At 44.4% G+C, this 20,317-nt stretch overlaps 1 protein-coding gene across 1 annotated transcript; it reads right to left on the reverse strand.

The window, feature by feature from the left end:
* Window positions 1–174: 174 nt before the first annotated feature.
* On the reverse strand, window positions 175–17,479 carry LOC309335877 (C-type lectin domain family 4 member G-like). Its single transcript, XM_081851150.1, has 9 exons — window positions 17,328–17,479; window positions 11,654–11,776; window positions 10,100–10,162; window positions 8,252–8,305; window positions 7,524–7,586; window positions 6,389–6,478; window positions 4,063–4,214; window positions 2,839–2,945; window positions 175–2,281 (listed from the first exon to the last, which is right to left on the reverse strand). The coding sequence occupies exons 1-9, from the start codon at window positions 17,416–17,418 to the stop codon at window positions 2,143–2,145; spliced, it is 882 nt and encodes a 293-aa protein (XP_081707276.1). The 5' UTR covers window positions 17,419–17,479; the 3' UTR covers window positions 175–2,142.
* Between the last annotated feature and the right edge of the window lie 2,838 nt (window positions 17,480–20,317).

Here is a 20,317-nt window from a genome sequence, read left to right on the forward strand (position 1 = left end):
CCTGGTCTACCCCATTCTCCCCACCCCATTCCCCCATTTCCCCTGCCATGCGCCAATCAAATGCATAAAATGGCCGCTGCCTGTCCCACCTGTGCAACATTATCCATGACAGTTCTTTATTTTGATTTTTTATTTGAATTTATAGCAACCTCTGTCTTAGAGATTCAAAGCATGTAAACACATTAGTCACTTTTTATTTTATTTTATACAGGACCCTTTGTACAAACAGTTGAGCAACGTTAGACCTCTTTGTGGTCCAACCACAGAAACCAAATGCCAGCTGAAAAAGAAGGAACTTAGTTTCCTCTAAGAAAGCCTCAGATTTGAGTTTGGTGAAGCATCAAAGGAGATTTCATAACTGCCAAAGAACACTTGCGCACTTGAGTGCTCCTGAACCTTGCTTTCCCACAATCCACAGCAAATGAAAGAATAGCGAATTACAAAGATCCTCATCTACTGTTATACATAAGTTAAAACCCATTTTGCAAAGGCTAGTGGCAACATCAACTGGAGGATTATTTATTACAAATCCATTGCATTTTATTATTTTCTAGCAATCCTGGTGGGAGAATTACAAACAGCCTTCTATTTGCTCCTATAGGCTCTCCTGTTTACTGTAATGTCAGTTTCTGTTCCCATGGAATGAGGAGCTTTAAATACTAAGTTTTGCGCACATAGAGATGGATGGATGGATGGATGGATGGATGGATGGATGGATGGATGGATGAGGAGCTATGGCCCTTCTTGCACTGCTTGTCACCCCCACCAATCTGACAACCTCACCTCCTTTTATGCCTCGCTGAGAAGGAAAACTGCAGCTTGTTTTTTGTTTTGTTCTGTTTCATTTTTTGTTTCGTTTTTTGTTTTTAACATGTAGGCTTCCTTCTCTTCATGGCAACAGCAGCCATGGAGGACATTGCCTAGAGAAGGTAGCCTAAATTTTAAAACACTGGCTTTCTTTTCTTGGTGGCAGCCATGGGTTAAAGTCAGAAAAACATGAAAGTAGTTTATTGTAGTACCATTTCACTATTTTAAAGAGAAAAGCAAACAAACGAAGAACAAAACAAGAGAAAGATCCAATAATTAAAGGGATCTTTCCTCTTGCAGGAACAGAAACTGACATGAAGAGAGAGATTACTCAAGGGGCAGTTAACAAGCTATTCTTCGTTAACCTAGTAGTTGGCATCAACAGAAGGCAATAAAAAGGGACTAGTGTGCAAATTAAAAATGTTTAAAGATGCAGATGCCTTGTAATACCTTAAATAAATTTTCATGTCCACACCTTGTATTTTATTGTAAAAATTAAAATTAAGGGCTAGTGTGGCAACAACCCAGAAGATAGAGTTTTTTTAAAAAAGCAAAAGGATCTGAAATCTTAGAAGAGCATCATAAGAGCTTCATGAGGGAATTCAGATTTTAAAACCTAGGAAAATAGAGAAAAAGATCTGCTAGCAATGAAATAATAAAAATGTAGGGATCAAATAGACCTCTCTGGAGGCATGGGCGTAGCCAGGATTTCTGTTAGGGGGTCAGGACTTTTGTTAGTGTAGGGAAGAACCAATGTGATTGGTCAGTTAGTTAAGTATTTCTATTGTTTTATTTGATCTAGAGGGGGCAGCTGTCCCCCATCCCCCACCCCCTGGCTTATGCCTGGAAATGCCACTCCCAAGAAGGCCCTGTCTCAGATATCATCCTCTCCTTTTCATATGCTGGGGGGGAGGAGAACTTGCTAAATTATTGGGCTTTTCAATGAATGTTTCATTAGGTTTTGAATTTGTGAATTTGAGAACTAAGTTAATCTAGCATGTTATTATAGAAGGAAGAGGGGCTAGGATGGAAGACAAGAACTCTGGCTTTTATCCCCAGCTATTTTCCCGGCTTTTATTCCCAGGGAAGACAGTGAGTTCTAGTGGGTTATGGACAAGAGCTAAAAATCGTATGGCGAGTCCTAGCTTTCTACTGACTCACTGATGTAATACTGGCTGGATTTCATCACCTCAGTTTTAATGAACTGGTACTGGCGATTGCTACGCCCACCCACTAGCCAGAAGTGACTGTTGGAAGGTCTATGAGAATGAAGAGCAGAGCGAGGGAGTCATGATGATTGGCTCATGTCGAGTTCTCTTCCAGCTGGCCACACAGCTAGCAGCTCCATGGCTTTTCACAGATCCAGCCATCTATGTCGTTGCCACATGGAATATCATTCCACCAGCCTCTAGGTGTCATCTCAACACAGTCCTCCCCGTGGCCATAATTGTTCGGCTCCCCTGCACCCCACTTGCTGCATATGAAAATATAACAAATAAACAAATGGCAGAGTTAATCAGTTCTAGTGAGATAGATTCTTAGACCTTAGCGAACCCTCCCTGATGCCCAGCAGTGAATGACCAAGCCCCCTTGGATCAAAGAAGAGAAGAAATGTGTCATCTTGTGTTTGGAGACTTTATGCTAGCCTCTTACTGGTCCCAGTTAGTCTTTGATGTGTTTTTAATGAAAACCAGTGTAGCCTCGCTAGCTGAATTTCTGACCCTGACTCCCAGCTGGGAGACCCACACAGGGAATAGTTCTTTCAATGGGATGTCAATGTGTCCACCTTCCAAATCAGCCTGTCAGAAAACTCCTTCACCCAGAGGCACAGAAGTAGCTAGAACTCAGCTATACAGCTGCAAATAAAATGTTTTAAGTGTATTTTAAGTGCAATATACAATGTGACACTAAATGGAGATGGTGAGCCTTATGGAAAAAAAATTTAAAAGCATTTTCAGAATGGTTTTTATATGTGTGTAGATTCCACCCAGGTTGGGTTTAAAAATGGAATAAAGTTGATGCTAGACTTACGTATAAGTTGCAGTACTTCTATCCACCCAGGTAAATTTGTTTTCTGTTTCAATGTCTTGGAGACCAATCCAGTAGTATTTTTGTTTTAGGTGTAATCTGAGAAAACTCTGAAACACAAACCACATTTAATTCTCGGAGTTGAAATGTACAATATGGAATATACATCCTACCACAACTAGTAACAAAGTGTTCTCTCAAAATGTAAGGCTGAGATGCAACATCAAGCTCACACTGCCAGAAACATGACTGACTACACACCTCTGTATCAAACACAAGCTTTACAGGTAGAAAGGCCCATGTTCAATGCCTCATTTAAAAAGCTTAAAGATATTGTGTAACTAACAGTGCTGGGAACTACCTCTCCTTGAAATCTTAATGAATCACTGCAACATAAATGTTTTAAGAAACACCAAAAGAGGGCAAATCCTCCCACAAAACAACAACAACAACAAACAACAAGCCCAGTGACGTTCAAGCACCAGAATCACAGCAAGTTGGGTGCCAGCTGGGAAAGAAAAATTCAAACTTGGTGAGCGGGATAGTGAGTTGGCCTGCCTGGGCCTTTAAAAGCTTACAGTATCCCAGCGGAAGGCATGGCTGGATGGCTGTCTGAAGAGCAGCACCCCTGTGAAGAGGCAAGGATATACCGCAACATTTTGTTGTGAGTCCTACTTGTGTGTATGTAAAAGCCAGTTCTGAGTGTTCCATCCTACTCTTTACTTACATTTATTCAATGACATCTGGGATATAGCTGAGATTGGCAAAATCTATCACTCATCCTAAGCATAGGGCTCACCAGAAGTAGGTGGGTAGGTTTAGCCTCCCTCAGCATCCCCGAGTTGCCATTTTCGTATATGGGGAAAATAAAAGCACAGCATTTGGAGATTGCTATGGTATAAGAAAAACCCACCCTCTTTCTCAAACACTGGCCAGTAGATACACTTCTTAAACATTGTGGTCTTAACTTAATGTAAACACCCTGACACCTAAATGCATTATCCCTCTAGATAAAGAGGCTTCAGAGAGACCCCAGGGAACTTTTGGAGGCTATTTGGTAAGGGACAGCCTTGCAAACAGATACTCAAGTACCTCAAACATGGGAAGGATGGGTGCAAGCAAAAGAGTACACACTGTTGTGGCCTGGTCTCCTCCTCCTCAGATGCCAAGGGACCCAGAGGGTGGCTAGGATTGGGCTGTCACAATTTCACAAAGACCTTGAATTACCTGCTCTTCGTCATCATTGATAATAACCAAAAGGGCACGTTCATCCTCACACGCCTTCCTGGCATGAGACCATGGTCCAGGCTTTACTTGAAAACTGTAGCATGATCCTTTGTTGAACAACCAGCCATTTGGACAAACTTGGCAGGTTGAAGCTATAATGTAATAGCAGAGACATTAAAACAACCAGATCACAAACAGAACACCCTTCTACAGATGTTTATGTTCATTATTAGCAGTGCTGCCAAAAATTGTAATCACACAGTCCATACTACATCCTTCCTAGCTCTGATCCATCAAAATCGTAGAACTGTTTGTAATTAAAATTGAGATTTATTATCAGTCCTTTTCTGCACCTTTGCAGCTTATGTGGTTAAAACATGCTCAGATGATGCTTCCTTTAATTACTCAAAGAAAAGAAAAATTAATTTGTTTGCATATGCTGGAATACTTTTACTATAATAATTCTGTAATGCTTTGCCAAAGGAACCTATCCATTTAAGTTTGGATACAAAACTATGGAACAACCAATCACCTTGAAAGAATCTGACATGTTAATTTGTATCCACCACATTAATTTGTGTTACCCAATCAGAGGATGGGTCATGCCCAATTCTGAATCACAACAGGGTCACTTTGTCCCTCACTAATTACCATACTTTTCGCTCCATAACACACATTTTTTTCCTCCTAGAAAGTAAGGGGAAATGTTTGTGCGTGTTATGGAGGGAATGCCTACGGGTGGCGGGGGGGATCTGCTGCAGTCGTGAGCAGAGGATCCATGGTTCCCCTTCCTGCCCTCCTCCGTGGCTCACTTTGAAACAGCAAAGCGGGAGAAGAGCCACTGAGTGAGGAGGAGAGAGGGACAGAGAGCCTGCTTCTTTAAAGGAGCAAAGCGGGAGAGGAGAGGAGCCATTACACGAGTGTAAGCAGCTCCTGTCCGGTTGGCTCCTTTAAAGCAAGCAGGCTCTCTGTCCCTCTCTCCTCCCCACTCAGCTCACTAAATAGCAGGAAAGATTTTCAGCTCGCTAAGCCGGGGTGGGGGTGGGGGGAGAGAAGCAGAGCCTGCTTGCTTTAATGGAGCAAAGCGGGAGGGGAGAGGCGCCTTCTCCCCTTAAACCCCTCTTCTGCATTATTAGCAGCATCCTTCTCCACCCACCCCACGCGTGCTCCTTGTCCCTTGAGTGCTTTTCCTTCCCTCCCCACTTAAAATGTGGTTACAAAGCACAGATCCACATGGATCCTCAGGATTTTTGCACTGGGTCACCCCAAATTCACCATCAGATCACATAGCATGTCCATGGCTACAGTTTGCACCAAAAAAAATCACATTGCCTGGGGCCGCAGTGGTGCAAAAACGTGGTTACAAACATGGATCCACATGGATCCTCAGGATTTTTGCATTGGGCTACCCCAAACTCACCATTAGATCACATGTCTGTGGTCACAGCATGAACCACAAAAATCATACATCCACTGTTTCATTTAGAATATTTTTTTTCTTGTTTTCCCCCTCTAAAAACTATGTGTGTGTTATGGTCGGGAGCGTGTTATAGAGCGAAAAGTATGGTATCATCACATCATATGGGTCCCAAGGCCAATAGGATCTTTCTGTCCCTGGTTTTCCACAGCATAGGAGTGAGCACTGTATCTGAAGGAATAAGACATTGGAAGTCCTTCCACCAGCTCTCAGGGATCTATTATCTCCCTAAGCCACTAGTTTTTCCTTTGTGGCCACCTTGCACATTCCCTTCTGTTGCGCTTCTTTTCTCTGTCTCAGTGCCCTCCTTGCTCTTCTTGCTTTCTTTCTCAGTCTCTATGTCCGCTTTCTTACCTCTGGCTGTGTACACATCATACATTCAAAGCACATAATGTCCCTCAAATAATCCTGAGAACTGCAGCTTACACCTCGCAGAGCTACTATTCCCAGCACCCTTATCATATGACAGTTCCGAGAATTCTTTGGGAGATGTCAAGTGGTTTACATGTGTGGTGTGTACACAGCCTCTCCCTCTATCCTCCTGTTGCCTGCAATCACGTTCACGTCTTTGCCTTGATTCTTCCCCTCTTCCCCTTCTATCAGTGTTTCTTTCTGGCTCCACCCTGCTTTAGACTCCCTTCTGGCTGTGTTTCAGTTTTTCTCACATCTCTCCTCACTTGCCCACCGTGGGACCACCTGTTGCTCCTTCACCTCCACTGCCTTTATTAGGCTGCAGATTGGGCATCTCCGCATCTTCTGAAGTGTTGCTCTGTCCAGCCCACAGCAGTCTGCCCCGCTTGCCTCCCTGACTTACATTAGCTCAGGGGCAGAAGAAGTCTCGTGTCTTACCATTAATCTTCAGTAGTGCATCCTCTATCTTATCAATTTCAGCCAAGGAACGGCTGCTGTCTCTAGATAGTTCACGCAGCTTTTCATTCCCTAGGGGGGAAAGATTAGAAAGGGGAGTTAAATGAGAGGTGAATTTGGTCTGGAAAAGGAAAAGTTGCAGAAACAGTCATTCAGAAAGAATGATCATTGAGAAGTATGGCAAGTAGAGCTCAGGTTACTGATTTGACACAGGGAACACACCATAAATTTAAGTAGGAGAAATTCAAATTCTGTAAGAACTCCTGCTTTTGAGATTCCCTAAGGGTAGGGATGTCAGAGAATTCTGATGATAAAAGAAATAAGAGCAGAAATTGCCAATATTTACTTATTCATCCCATGTCCAGAATGAAAACCAATCCAGCAAATACAACTGGCACTCTTGTTGTTTCTTTCAGTCTGCAGACAATATGTAAATGATTACACCCAGCCTCCTGCATTTCCATTGTGTTTACTTTACACTAAAAATAATAGTGTGGAATAATGCAATGGTAATGTCACTTATAGGGACGCGGGTGGCACTGTGGGTTAAACCACAGAGCCTAGAACTTGCCGATCAGAAGGTCAGCGGTTCGAATCCCCGCAATGGGGTGAGCTCCCGTTGCTTGGTTCCAGCTCCTGCCAACCTAGCAGTTTGAAAGCACGTCAAAGTGCAAGTAGATAAATAGGTACCGCTCTGGCGGGAAGGTAAACGGCGTTTCCGTGCGCTGCTCTGGTTCGCCAAAAGTGGCTTAGTCATGCTGGCCACATGACCCGGAAGCTGTACGCCGGCTCCCTCGGCCAATAAAGCGAGATGAGCGCCGCAACCCCAGAGTCGGTCACGACTGGACCTAATGGTCAGGGGTCCCTTTACCTTTACCTTTAATGTCACTTACATAATTTACATGATTACTTAAATTATTAAAAGTACATAATGTTGCCTAGTGGACATCGAGACAAGTAATATAGCTTTTGGCAGAAAATGAACTGCAGTGGAACAGAAGCAGTGCTGTGTGCAAGGAATACAGCATGGAATCGAAAATGTTGCCTTCTTATATCCCTGCCTGAAGACAGTTCCACCCATTCCCTTCTTTTCCCAGCAGAAACAAAGAATACTTACCATTCTTCTGTGACTCCTCATATTTAGTTTCCAGTGCCTTCAGGGCCTTACTTAGCTCAGATTCTAAAAGAAAGCCACAGATAACAGCTACTTTCCAATCTCTGCATTTGGCAAAAGGGTACTGTTAAGTTCTCTACACTTCGCTGAGAAAGAAGTCCTGTGGTAGTACTATAGAATTGAGTGCAATCACATAAGAAAATATTGGGAAATTACTGTATCTTTGTAAGCAGAACTGATATTACAAATATATGAAAAGAGCCTAGTGGAAGAAAATCAACTGCTGCAGCAGGCAGCACAACCATTGTCCCTTCTTCAGGTCACCCAAAACAACAGCATCAATGCCTCTGTCTGTCCCAAACTCAACAAGGTCAGCAACTCTCTCCAACATACATCCCTGCAGAATCCTGATTTCAGATCCCACCATACAGGTGAATTTCCCAGGCAGCAAAACTATCAAACTTAAGAAACACATATTAAGGTAGTATTAGCTTCTGCTGAGAAAAATATTTTTATGAGTTATGTTAGGGATTTATACCATGCCCTTCAGGAAATTTCACCAATCATCTCTAACTATCAAGCAATCAGTCTAATGAAGGATGGTCACCTGACATCCGTAACAGTACTTAGTGAGGATTGGAGGAAGGAAAGTCAGTAGCAACTAGAGATTGCTGAGAAGTGAGGGAGAAAATAGGAACACCAGCAGGGGTCACAGCCAAGTCAACGCATACCAGATGAAGAGTGACTAGAATGAATCTCCTTTAGCCGTTTCTCCATCTTGGAGCCTAGAAAAGACAGAATTCAGTTACTCAGGAGGCACTCATTCAGTTTCTATGTGTTGAGCAACATGGCCATGCTTCTGAGTTGAACAGTTCTTCTGGGGTATCACGAGGTACATAGGAGGAACATGCAGTTTTTTTGAAGAGGTGAGAAGTTTCGATTTGTCAAAAGGATCAGAGAGTAAAAGAGATCTGCTTCTCTAGTAATACATTCTTAGGAGATCCAGAAAACCTCAGTTCAAGGTGGGCAGAGTAGCGCAGAAGGCCTAACTAACTTGCCTCCTCTGTGCATTATGAGTTCCTAGTACCTTGCATGGCCATGGTACACTGCTCTTATGCCAATGCACTCTTTTGTCAATGAAGTCAACTAGCAAAGACCATAAGGTATGAAGCACTCTGCAGGCCTTAGATGGAGTGCAAGGACTGGAAGTACTAAAACTGCTCCCGTTCTGGCTGATTCACACAGGTGCATGTGCATCGCTCAGTGACTGGTTGCGGATGAACATACTAACTGCCTCCATTGACAGAGGCATTGTGTTTGAAGTGAAGGGCAATTGCATTAAAACTTCACCTCTGATGTTTCCTAGAGTATTTGTTTCACACAAGCGAGTTGCCACTTGATGTTGCAGTTTGGGTGTGATGAGCCTGAAGGCATGATGTGCCCACTGAGATGTCCAGAAGGGCTCAGCTTAGAAAAAGTTTTGTTGCTCCACTTAGAAATTCCTTTTTAAGCACAAACATCCCAAAAGTGAGGGATTGGCAGACAAAATTATTTGAATTCGTCGAATTGGCAAGAATGACGCAAAGGGTCAGAAATCAAAAAAATACAAAGTTTATTGGAGATTGGAATAAATTTATGGCCTATATTGAAGGAAACTATAGAAATTTACCAACTATAGTAGGTCTGTTATAAACTTACGATGTATAAACTAGTAATCAATACCAGCTGCAGAAAATGAAGCCTTTAATTTAAGAAACCCGAAACCAGCAGGGAAGGAAGTCAGTATGTATATTTGAAATGTATATTTAAATCTGTTGTTTGTGTCTAATGTTCTCCTTTTAATTTCTTTTATGCCTTTTATTAATTCTTTTTCTTGTTTTATGTGTAAGTGTACGTGTTTTCTAATTTATTTTTTGTTTAGGTTTATGTTTATGTGTATGTGGCAAATGAAAACTAATAAAAAATATTTTTTTTAAAAAAATTCCTTTTTAAGACAGCACCCCCCCCACACACACAAATGAACATTAATATAGTCCTCCCCTCACAGAAAGGGTTATAACTTTTTATTGTGGATAACATTTTTACTGCTATCTCTCCCTACCCCCACCCAATACAATTTTGTATTGGGAGTTTGTCAAGTTCTACTTCATTATTGACAGACTGAATTAATTAAAGAATGAAGTGGGCTATGGGGATGTTCTGAAAAACCATAACTGCAGAAAGTAAAACCTTAGGCTTCAAATACAGAGGAACTAAAGTAATAATTGTGGGTTGATTCCAATGTGAATTCTACTCAAAGTAGACCCTCTGAGATTAATGGGCATGACTCACTTATATCCTCTGGTCTCCATGGGTCTGAATAGGACTGAATGCTGTGTAACCCTGAATTTTAGAACTCCTTTTTACCTATTTCCTCTCCTTCAGCCATTCCATCCTGAACGTCTTTATCAGAATGGCTAGAGAGCCAACTGTACGTACATATTATTAAAGGCCCCTCTTTAAAAGCTGACTCCTAGATATAGGGGTAGGAATGAGACAGAAGCAATTAACCATTTGAAAAAGCAAAACTGAATGGTTACCGTTTGTTAGCAGCATGGACTGATTGGCACGCAGCTGTTCTAGTTGCGTGGACATCTCCAAACCTGAAACAATACGAAGGTCTGGTCACTGTCATTGAACCTAAGGAGTTTATAGAAAGAGCAGTCTTTATTTTCACTTAGGCACAGCCAGCATTACCATTTGACAACGATAGGTGGCTGTTTCCTGGAGAAGATAGGAAAGACCACACTGTTTGGGGACTTTTCTTTTCTTTTTATTTTAAAAAGAGATTGCTCCCAACTAGTGCTAGCAAACAGACATTTATTGTAGAGTGGAGTATACTGAGCACATTCCAACTGATTGTCTTCTTCAGGAACAAGCCAGTTTTCTGGCGAGATCTTACCAGAAGCTGCCACCACACTACCCTGGTGGCAGCAGGTGTGGGCAGGGCACCCTCACAGCGCCACCCTGCAAGCTTCCGCTGCCTGAGGTGTTTGCTTCAGTCTGCCTTATGGGCGGGCCAGCCCTGATGATACGAATATTCAGCATATTTGATAGCATAATAAACTTCTGGTTTCTAGCACCAGTTTAAAGTCATTTCTGTTTCTGGTGTGTGGTTTTTTCATGGTGCTGGGGAGAGGTCAGTGGGCTCGGTGGGGAGGCTCAGCCAACTTGAAACTCCTCATCCTTGTCATAAACAAAAGAGAGAGTTCATTCACCACACCTCAGTTACATTAGGAGGTTATCAGGTTCATCAATGAAGCAACACTTTGCCTTATACATAAAAGTCCTGCTTCCTGGACCTCTGAAGAGCAATATCTCCTATGCATGCTTCAGGATGTTTTGGGCATATCAGTGCATAAGCAGCTTTCCCTTACATCAAACTGATCATCAGTTTTCAGTCAAGGATTTAAAAGGTAAGCATTTTTTAAAATTGCAATGTTTCTACAATGTTCTAACAAACATTAAAGGTAAAGGGACCCCTGACAGTTAAGTCCAGTCGCGAACGACTCTGGGGTTGCGGCGCTCATCTCGCTTTAACAAACATTACTGAAACACTATAATTTAGGAGTTTGGTTTCCATGATTTGGGAATATTTTGAAAGTAAAATTCAAGGGAGAGTCTGGTTCTAAATAGTAACCCAAACATATTTTGACAATCAGGAGATAAATTCAATGATTTTAAAATTGCTCCAGGGCAAGGGCTTTCTAACTGTGGCCCGCAGGCCAACTGAGGTCCATATGCTTAATTCAGGTGGTCTGTGGCATGTCTGTGAAGAACACTTACAATTTGCATTCTCTGGAATTCAATCTGTAATATAGTAAAATACAATTAAAAATCATACAGCATCTAGTACTGTGTGTTACAATGGCCACAAAAGGTGGAACAATCATCTAGTGGTCCACCAAGAACTCCGACAATCTTCAAGTGACCTGTGACCAGGGGGAGAGTTTGGGAACCACTGTTGCAAACTCTAGTTTATCCCACTACTGCTCTCTGTGCTCTCCCTGCAACCCTCTCCCCCCCAACCCTCAGCCCGGCATGTCTTTCAGACTTCACATAAACAAAGCAGCAATTGACTGCAGAATTCATACTTTTTGAAATCAAAACAGCAGAGATTATGGTCCACAGCAGAAATGAGGCAGCAGTCACAATGAAAAGGACGGATATGGATGTTTCGTTTGAACCACACCTGCAATGTTGCAGCAGGAAACCACCTGTGGACAGCAAAAACACATCGTGTGAATTATTTGCAGTGGTAGGAAGTGAAAATTCATAAGGGTGGAGCTAGGCAGGGCTGGCCCTAGGCAGTTTGCTGCCTGAGGCAAGGGACAAAATGGTACCACCACCTGACTGAGAAAGCAGTGATAAAATAGTCAGGCAAGGACAAAAGGTATTGGAAACACAAGGTGATAGCAAATGCTCCTAAATAGTCACACAGTCACAGGCTGTTTATGTGAATCCAAAGTTTATTGCATTTTGTGTGGCCCAACACTCTGAATGATGAATGAAAGTCCCTTATATTTTCCTGGAAGTCCTGTGAAAAATTCAACGGTGTCCCTGTCCATCCCTCACAAGTCCTAATACTTTCCCTGGGGACACTTCATGCATCTTTTCAAACAGCAAATTCTCTCCAGGAGTAACTTCTATGGTAAGGTACTTCACTTCTGGAAGATGGGCATTCTGACTTTTCTAAAAAGGCACTGCTCAGTCCGACAGATTTAGCTATGCTATGTTCCATTTCACACTGATTATCTCTTTCAAACTTCTGAGGTGGGGAAACATTGGCAATGGCCGCTAATCTTTGAGCAATATGTTTACAGCCCACAGTGCTGCTGGTCAAATATGAAACAAGAGCAACAGAAATGTACCATTTCACTGTCAGATTACAGTTCTTTCATTTGTACTTCTGCAGCGCTTCAACCTAGCTCCTTCTAACTTCCTTGTAAACAGTATTTCTGAGCCACAGAAGATGCAGGTGCGCACAAGGCCTAACTCTACATGCCTAACCGGGGGGGGCGGGGGGACGGGGCAGATGAGTTCTTGGTTTTTGAAAAGCACAAATTAGTACTAAACCAGTTATACGCATCTGGTTTCACTGAGCCACAAATCGCCATCTTGCTTCAAGCACAAGATGCTGCTGTGAATATAAGGTCAAGGGAAGCTGCCTCACACTGGGATCAGGCTCTTTGGGATACAGTAGACTACTCAGAGAACCTACAATATTGGGCAGCATATAAATATCTTAAATGAATAGACTGTCAGGCTGTGTGCACATTATACCTGTAATGAAGCTGTGTACAGACTATACCTTCAAATCATATCTGTAGCACATTCTTTCCCTCAAAGAATTCTGGGTACTGTAGTTTACCCCCAAACAGAGTTACAATTCCCAGCAACCCTTAAGAAATGGCAGTGCCCAGAATTCTTTGTTGGAAAGAATGTGCTTTAAATATACACTACATGCACAGTCAAAGTCCCTCTCCCCAGAAAAAAAGTCTGGAGATCTTCAGTTTGAAGGTGGGGTGAGTAGGATGGGGCAAGGGCAGGATATAGATGTCAAATAGATCATTCTCAGCACCTTTGTCAAACTTCAATTCCCAGTGTGCACCACACTCAGCACCCTCCTAAATTTTGTTGATTCCAGTCAAAGAGCTTCCTTCTGCTTGTCCTCTGGCCCTTTCCCCCAAGCTGTTGAAATCAGGAAGCAGCTGTTTCCCCCCACAACATGAAACTCTCTCTCTAGGAGCAAAACCGCAAAGGGAAGGGAAGAGCAGGAAGCCAGCTGTGCACCCAGCGACTGGCTCCTGCAATAGCCAGGCCTCTGCCTCTGTGAGCCATTGCGCAAGGAAGTGCCATCCAGCTGCAATCACAAGATACTGCTGTGGGCAGAGGAAAACAGGAAACAGCCTTGAGGTCTAGTCCAGGATCATCTAGCACCCAGGAGCATTCCTGGGTCCTGGCAGAGGTTGTTTTCCCCATCACCTGCAAACAGATCCTTTAAAAGAAGGATACTAGAAATGGTCCACTGAGCCATGGTGCCTCCCTCATACTACCATCCTCTAGAATTCAGCGGTTCTCAACCTGTGGGTCCCCAGATGTTGTTGGACTACAACTCCCATCATCCCTGAGCTCTGGCCTTGCTAGCTAGGGGTGATGGGAGTTGTAGTTCAACAACATCTGGGGACCCACAGGTTGAGAAAGGCTGCTCTAGATGCTCAGCCAGCCTCTGGTACATACTTTGCTGGTCATAGATAGCTCAGTTGGTAGAGCATGAGACTCCTAATCTCAGGGTTGTGGGTTAGAGCACCACGCTGAGCAAAAGATTCCTGCAATGCAAGGGGTTGGACTAGATGAACCTCGTGGTCCCTTCCAACTCTACAATTCTATGCTTTATATGCTTCCAGTGCTTTTTTTCTTAAAAAAAAAAAAATTAGGGATTCTCTCATTTTGACTCAAAAAAATCACCATTTTATAGTTCAAAGTGGGGAAAATGAATACAGTAAATGGGCAGAAGTACAAAAATTCACAAAATGTTTAGGGGTATGCGTACCCCTGCACCCCCCCCAAAAAAGCACTGTATGCTTCTATGTTTTATTTATATTCCACCTTTCCTCCGAGGAAATCAAGGTCGCAAATGTGGTTTTCCCCTCCCCATTTTATCCTCACAACAACCCTGTGTGGTAAGTTAGGATAAGAGATATGGACAGGCCCAACGTTACCCAATGAGCATCATGGCTGAGTGGACATTTGAACCCTGGCCTCTCAGGTCCTAAGCCAACACTCTAACCAATACACCACCCTAGCTCTCAATCATCACTCACAGTTCTGACTTCACTCATTGACTAAAAATGCCGAGGGGCAGGAAAAACTAAGCTGGCTTATCTTACAGAAAGTGCTTAGAAGGCTGTACAGTTGCACCTTGGTTCTCGAACATTCTGTTCGACTTCCAAAAATGTTTGAAAACCAAGGCACAGCGTCCGATTGGCTGCAGGAGCTTCTGGCACTCAAGCGGAAGCCGCGTTGGATGTTCAGCTTCCAAAAAAGTTCGGAAACTGGAACACTTCCGGGTTTTCAGCATTTGGGAGCCTAAATGTCCGAGTACCAAGGCGTTTGAGAGCCAAGGTATGACTGTATATATATATTTTGCTGTATAGATTTGACTGCATACATATCATACCCAGCAAGTGTCCCAGGAAAACCGGGACATCCTGTTTTTTATCGCAAGAGCACAGCAGTCATTTTGGTTGCTATGATCTCCCATGATTTTGCCCTGATAAAAGCACTTTTTCAGGGCCATGACCTTGTGCGGTGCCCTAACACACATGTTTTTGGGTGCCGTGCCCGAAAAAAAGGCACCTTGGGGGGGGAGGAAGAACTGTGGTGTGAAATCATGGAAGATTACGACAACCAAAATGGCCGCCATGCTCCCGCAATAAAAAACAGGAAGATGGCGGCCTGGATTTTGGCTTCAAAATGTTGGCGGGTATGATATGCCATACATTTAAAGCCCATTTGAAGTCCATGGCTCCTCTCTCAAAGAATCCTAGGAACCATTAGTTCACCCACACAGAGCAACAATTCCCAACACTCTTGACAAACTACAGATACCAGAATTATTTGGCGAAAGTCCTGTGACTGAAATGTATGCTATCTGTACAGTCCTTCCTTCTAGCAAGGCTAAAGGCTTAATTTAAAAGACAAAGAAAGTTCAGAGTCTTGGCCCCTTGCAGGCACCATTATAAATCCAGCCATCCCCATGGGCGCTAAGTTGGTGTCCAAACTATTCTACTTCAGACTATAAATGGCAGCTCACATTATTTAATGCTCTTCCATACTAATAAATAAATAACCCCCACACACAGACAGACAACCAGCATGCAAGACAGAAGGCTAGGCTAGAAACCTTCACTCCCTGGCCTCCGGCTTACATATTTTTTTATTTGTTTCATATCAAAGAGAACTCAGCCACATGAATCCCTTCTGCAGTCTGAAGATGCACAAGTTTACCACCACAGGGAGAACTAGGCCAACATGGAGAAGATAGAATTAAGGTTTGTAAAGCACTTTGCAGAACTGGTTGTTTTAGCTGCAGCTACGTAGTACGAGCTCCAGGTGCCCTTGACAGGTGCATGCCCTCCAGAGGGATTTACATGCATGCCAGGGAGTGGGTGCATGCACCAGAGGTGGGTGGGCACATGGGGGGGCAGAGCATGGAAGGATCCCTCAGTGGCACCCCAACCTTCGCTGCCGACACCACTGGAGTGACCCCGCCTCTCCATGGAGTCAAGCATGGCCATTCTGCACCACATGCCCGCCTGTGCAGGGGAGAGCTCAACCAGTTGACATGGCATTTTGGGTGCTCCTCTCCATGAGTGTTGCTTCCTCCAATGCCAGGAGAGAAGAACCGGGCCAGACTGAGCTGGAGACACCTGCCAGGGGCGCCTGCTTCGTGCCCCCTCAAAAATCCATGCCTGGGGGCACAGGCTTGCTGCCACCCCACAGACTGCACCCCTGTTTAGCTGAGGATTTCTCAGGCCATGAATGCCCACTCTCACAGCATGGGCAGCTTGCAAGTAGCTATTTGGACGCTTATACAGTGGTACCTCGGGCTACATACGCTTCAGGTTACATACGCTTCAGGTTACAGACTCCACTAACCCAGAAATATTACCATGTTGGCTACGCCTATATTAAAGGATAATATCAGCTGAAAGAAGGTACATGTCAGACCACAGTGGTCACCTGGAGAAGGAAAAGCACAGGTCCAGGAGGTTTTGCCTTTGCAACCCGTTATTCATCTCTAAATCAGGATAAACATCATTCCACAGAAAACCCACTTGACTTTGCTCTGATCCAGAGGTAAACAGTGGGTTCCCCCCTGGGGAAAGTGGTGGGTCAAGCAGGTGAGCCCTAAGTCAACCCTAAGTCATGGAGATGGAATCATTGCTCGCTCAACCATTTTAGCCAAAACTGTTGGATTTGAAACTGGTCTGTAATTCCCAAAATCACCAAGCTGAGAGGAGGCTTCTTCAGTAAAGGTGTAACTACTGCCCCTCTCAAAACAGATTTCTTGCAATGGTCTTCTTGCAGAGAAGCACTGACCACAACCAAGATAAAATCTGAATAATTTATCCTGCAAGAGAAAACTATAATTCTAAAATTTTGGAGCTGGTTGGCTAGAGTACTGATACTGATTTGGGAGGCTGAACTTGCTTGGGAACTAGTAGTACCTGGCTGGCTTTATTTCGTGTGTGCATCCACCTTCTGCTTATCATCTTCATAACAGCTAACAACATAAATAACGATCTGCCTCTTACCTGCTTGGCCTATCTATTTTAAATTGTGGCGTGGGGGGGGAGCTGGTTGGCGGACATGCAACTCCCCCCAATGCCACTGGGGTGGCACACACTCTAGGGAGCGTTTCCTGCTCACAGCAGCATCGGGGGGGGTGCAACTCTCCCCGACGCCGCTGCGGGCGGCGGGCACTCTAGGGAGCATTTCCCACCTGCAGTGACATGGGGGGGGGAGCGGCTGCCCACTTTGCCAGCCCCCAGCAATGACCCTGCTGGGGTGATGGTGCACGTGCCCACAGAGAGGGCTCTGAGTGCCCACTCTGGCATGCATGCCATAGGTTCGCCACCACTGCTATAGAGGCTGGCAGTCACTTCCTCTCTATCTCCAACAAATCAATCCCTTTCCCCAAAAAGTCAGGTTTTTAATCAGAGTGGTGATGATTCCTGAGCCCATTCTGCAGCTGGTAATCACCTGCTTTTCTTGATGAGAAGCTTTCCATTTTCTCGTTGATTTCCACGTTCTCGGGTTCTTCGCACCTCCTGTAGATTCCACCTTGTGCCATCCCCTGTTGGTCTCTGTCTCAATCTCTGCTGTCAGCTACTTTAATACCATCTAAGATTTTGTGGACTTTTCTCAGGAAAGGAAATGCATGCAACCAACCAACCAACCACCCTTCCTCTTTTTACTTCTCTTGGCTGTCACTTCTGCATTGAAATTCTTGGAAATCTTCATGTAAGGATCTGCACTGTAAGGCACTGATTCACAGGGCATCCTCAGAAATGATGGTTAAGCTCATCCATTGTAAGTGATGCCAACCCAATATTGTCCTGAACAACTCCTGCAGCTAAAGAGGCCTGTCTATAAAGATCCTCCAGCCACTGGTATTCCGTAGGGATGGTGATCCTATAGTTGGGGAGTGGCATGCTGATTCAGACACCTACAAACCACAGGCAGATGACGACTGTAGGCGTCTCCATTCTGATTATTGCTAGTCCAAAATGCTCCAGCAGTATCTACAACAAGAGAGGGGAACCTTTGGCTCCCTGACGTTGCATGACTTTAACTCCCATCATTCCCAGCCAACAAGACCAATGGTCAGGGTTGGTGGGAGTTACAACCTCCATAACCTGAAGGCCATACGGAAGTCACCTGGTGTCATGGTTTTCTTGCCTTTGGGGATGCGGGTGAGGACTCTGGAGCAGAAAGGGAATGGACCTCAAGGCCAGCCCCAGAAATACATTGTCAGGAGCTGGAGTCATGGGTCCAGCAATAAAACAAAGAAACCAAAATAGCCTAGTGATCACAGCGACTCTTCCCAGTAGGTCTTGTCCCAATGAAGCAGTTGTGAGGACTAAGGGTCCTCCCCTTCCCACCGCTCTCTAAGGCTCCGCTCCCAAGTCCTTCCCCATCAGCCTAAGACTCTGTTGTCTTGTCTCTTGTTGCTCTTCCCTCTTTATTTCTCTGCGTGGTCTGGGAGACCAGGGGGAGGGGAGTTGGTCGCAGCAGGAGAGAGAAACTAGGGAGTTTCTTCAGCAGCCTGCCCCCACTCTGCCTCTTGATCCTGCTCAGCTTCTGCCTCTGCTTCTGGGCTGCTCTCTGCTACAGCCTCTTCCTGCTCACTAACCCTGCTACCTCTTCAGTTTCTGACACCTTCTTCTCCCAGTCTGCCTCCTCTTCTTCCTCTGACCTCTTATCATCATCCCACCACCAATCCCCTGGCTCTGAGCTTCCTTCCCATGAGGGTTCCTTTGGGAGCTCCCCAGCTGGTGACACCTCCCACCCCTTCTCTGCATCCAGACAGTCCATGACACACATGCAGTCTTGGATTCCATCTGACCTTAAACATCATCACACCAAGTCTCTTTGATCCATTGTACTCTTAATGGCCCATCGCTCAGGCTATCGTCTCACATAGGAAACTAGCCTGGTTTAAGCAGCTTTGAACCATGCTAATTCCAGGGATTACGTGTCTAGCACACAATTTAGCACCCCAAGCCTTAATTAAATGCTAACACATGTTAGGTCCAGAGATTATAGTGGTCTAGCACCCACAAGCTCATAACACTCTTTTATCTAATTTTGTATTAATGCCTACAAATTCAATTTTCTATATAACTTTTATATCATGCATAATTCTATTTCATATCATTTAATTTTATTAAGATGTGTATATCGACTGCTCCCCACCTCAATGAGGAGCGCTTTTTGCGGGGTCGCATACAGCCCCTTGATCCTACACGATCCCCGGCAATGCAGCCTGTCTTCGCCTCCCCAATCTGGATACCTGGAGGTTCCTGCCCAACCTCAGACAGTTAGCCAACCCCAGCTGGGGAGGTGTTGCCAGGGGAGTTGACCAGGTAGGGTTAGGACCTCCCTGCACACACAATAGGGGGTGGAACTTACCTGGAAGTCCTCAGTCGGCTCCAGAGCTTCTCCCACCCTGCTCTCTCTTAGTTTACACCTTCCTTTTGCAGGTTAACCTCTTCTTTACAGGTATGCGGGCGCTGCTACAGTCATTGATGGTTGCTGTTGAAGGACCGGCAAGGAATTTCCCTGCATTGGCAGGTTTTGCCTTCCCCGTAGCAAAATGTCACACCTTTGGCGGTTTCAGACCTTGGGCAGAATCCTTTAATCTATCTTCCCTAAATGGGGGGGGGCATGAAGCGGTGACCCATGCCCCCCCCTGCAGTGGCAATCCCAGGGTTCCCCGTTAAAGGGGTTGTGTGGAAGGGAGTCACTGTTAGGTTGTCAGTGCTCTCCCCTATGTTACGGCGAAATGGGGGATGGGCTCTCTGCTTAAACATACGTTTTCCAGAGCCAGCCCAATCCCCACACAGTTTGGATAACCCTGATGTTCCCCAGATTTCCGGACCGGGACTGGGAGGGATAAACACCCAATGCCTAAGCCAAGGTCTCCCTACATCTGAAGGTTTAATAAAGTTGTGGCCAATTTTAATCCCATAACATATCGTCATGAGTCATTATTTCTCACGGGGGTCGCCTGGGTTCAGGGAGGTCTCCGCCTGGCCACGCAATAATAAATCAAGCGATTACTTTCAGTTACCCAATAATAATAATAATAATAATAATAATAATAATAATAAATCACAGACTACTGACTATAAGGTTTACTCCCTGTGCCACTTAATTGCTACTGAGATAAATTGAACCTTGACTGAAATCCAATGAATATTATTATTATTATTATTATTATTATTATTATTTATATACTACCCTATACCCGGAAGTCTCAGGGCAGTTCACAGAACAAAATCAAAATATAAAATCACAAAATATATAATCAAAATAAAGACAATAACCCCCCCCAAAAAAATCACATTTTAAAAGAGAATAGGGTGTCCACACTACCACTTGTCCCATGTCTAGAAAACATGAGTCCGAGAGGTTTCCCACTTGTCCCCTGCTTTCTAGACATGGGTCCAAGGAGTTTTGCCTTTGCC

Source organism: Podarcis erhardii, assembly GCF_964252035.2.
Source record: "Podarcis erhardii genome assembly, chromosome: 2".
Lineage (NCBI taxonomy): Eukaryota > Metazoa > Chordata > Lepidosauria > Squamata > Lacertidae > Podarcis > Podarcis erhardii.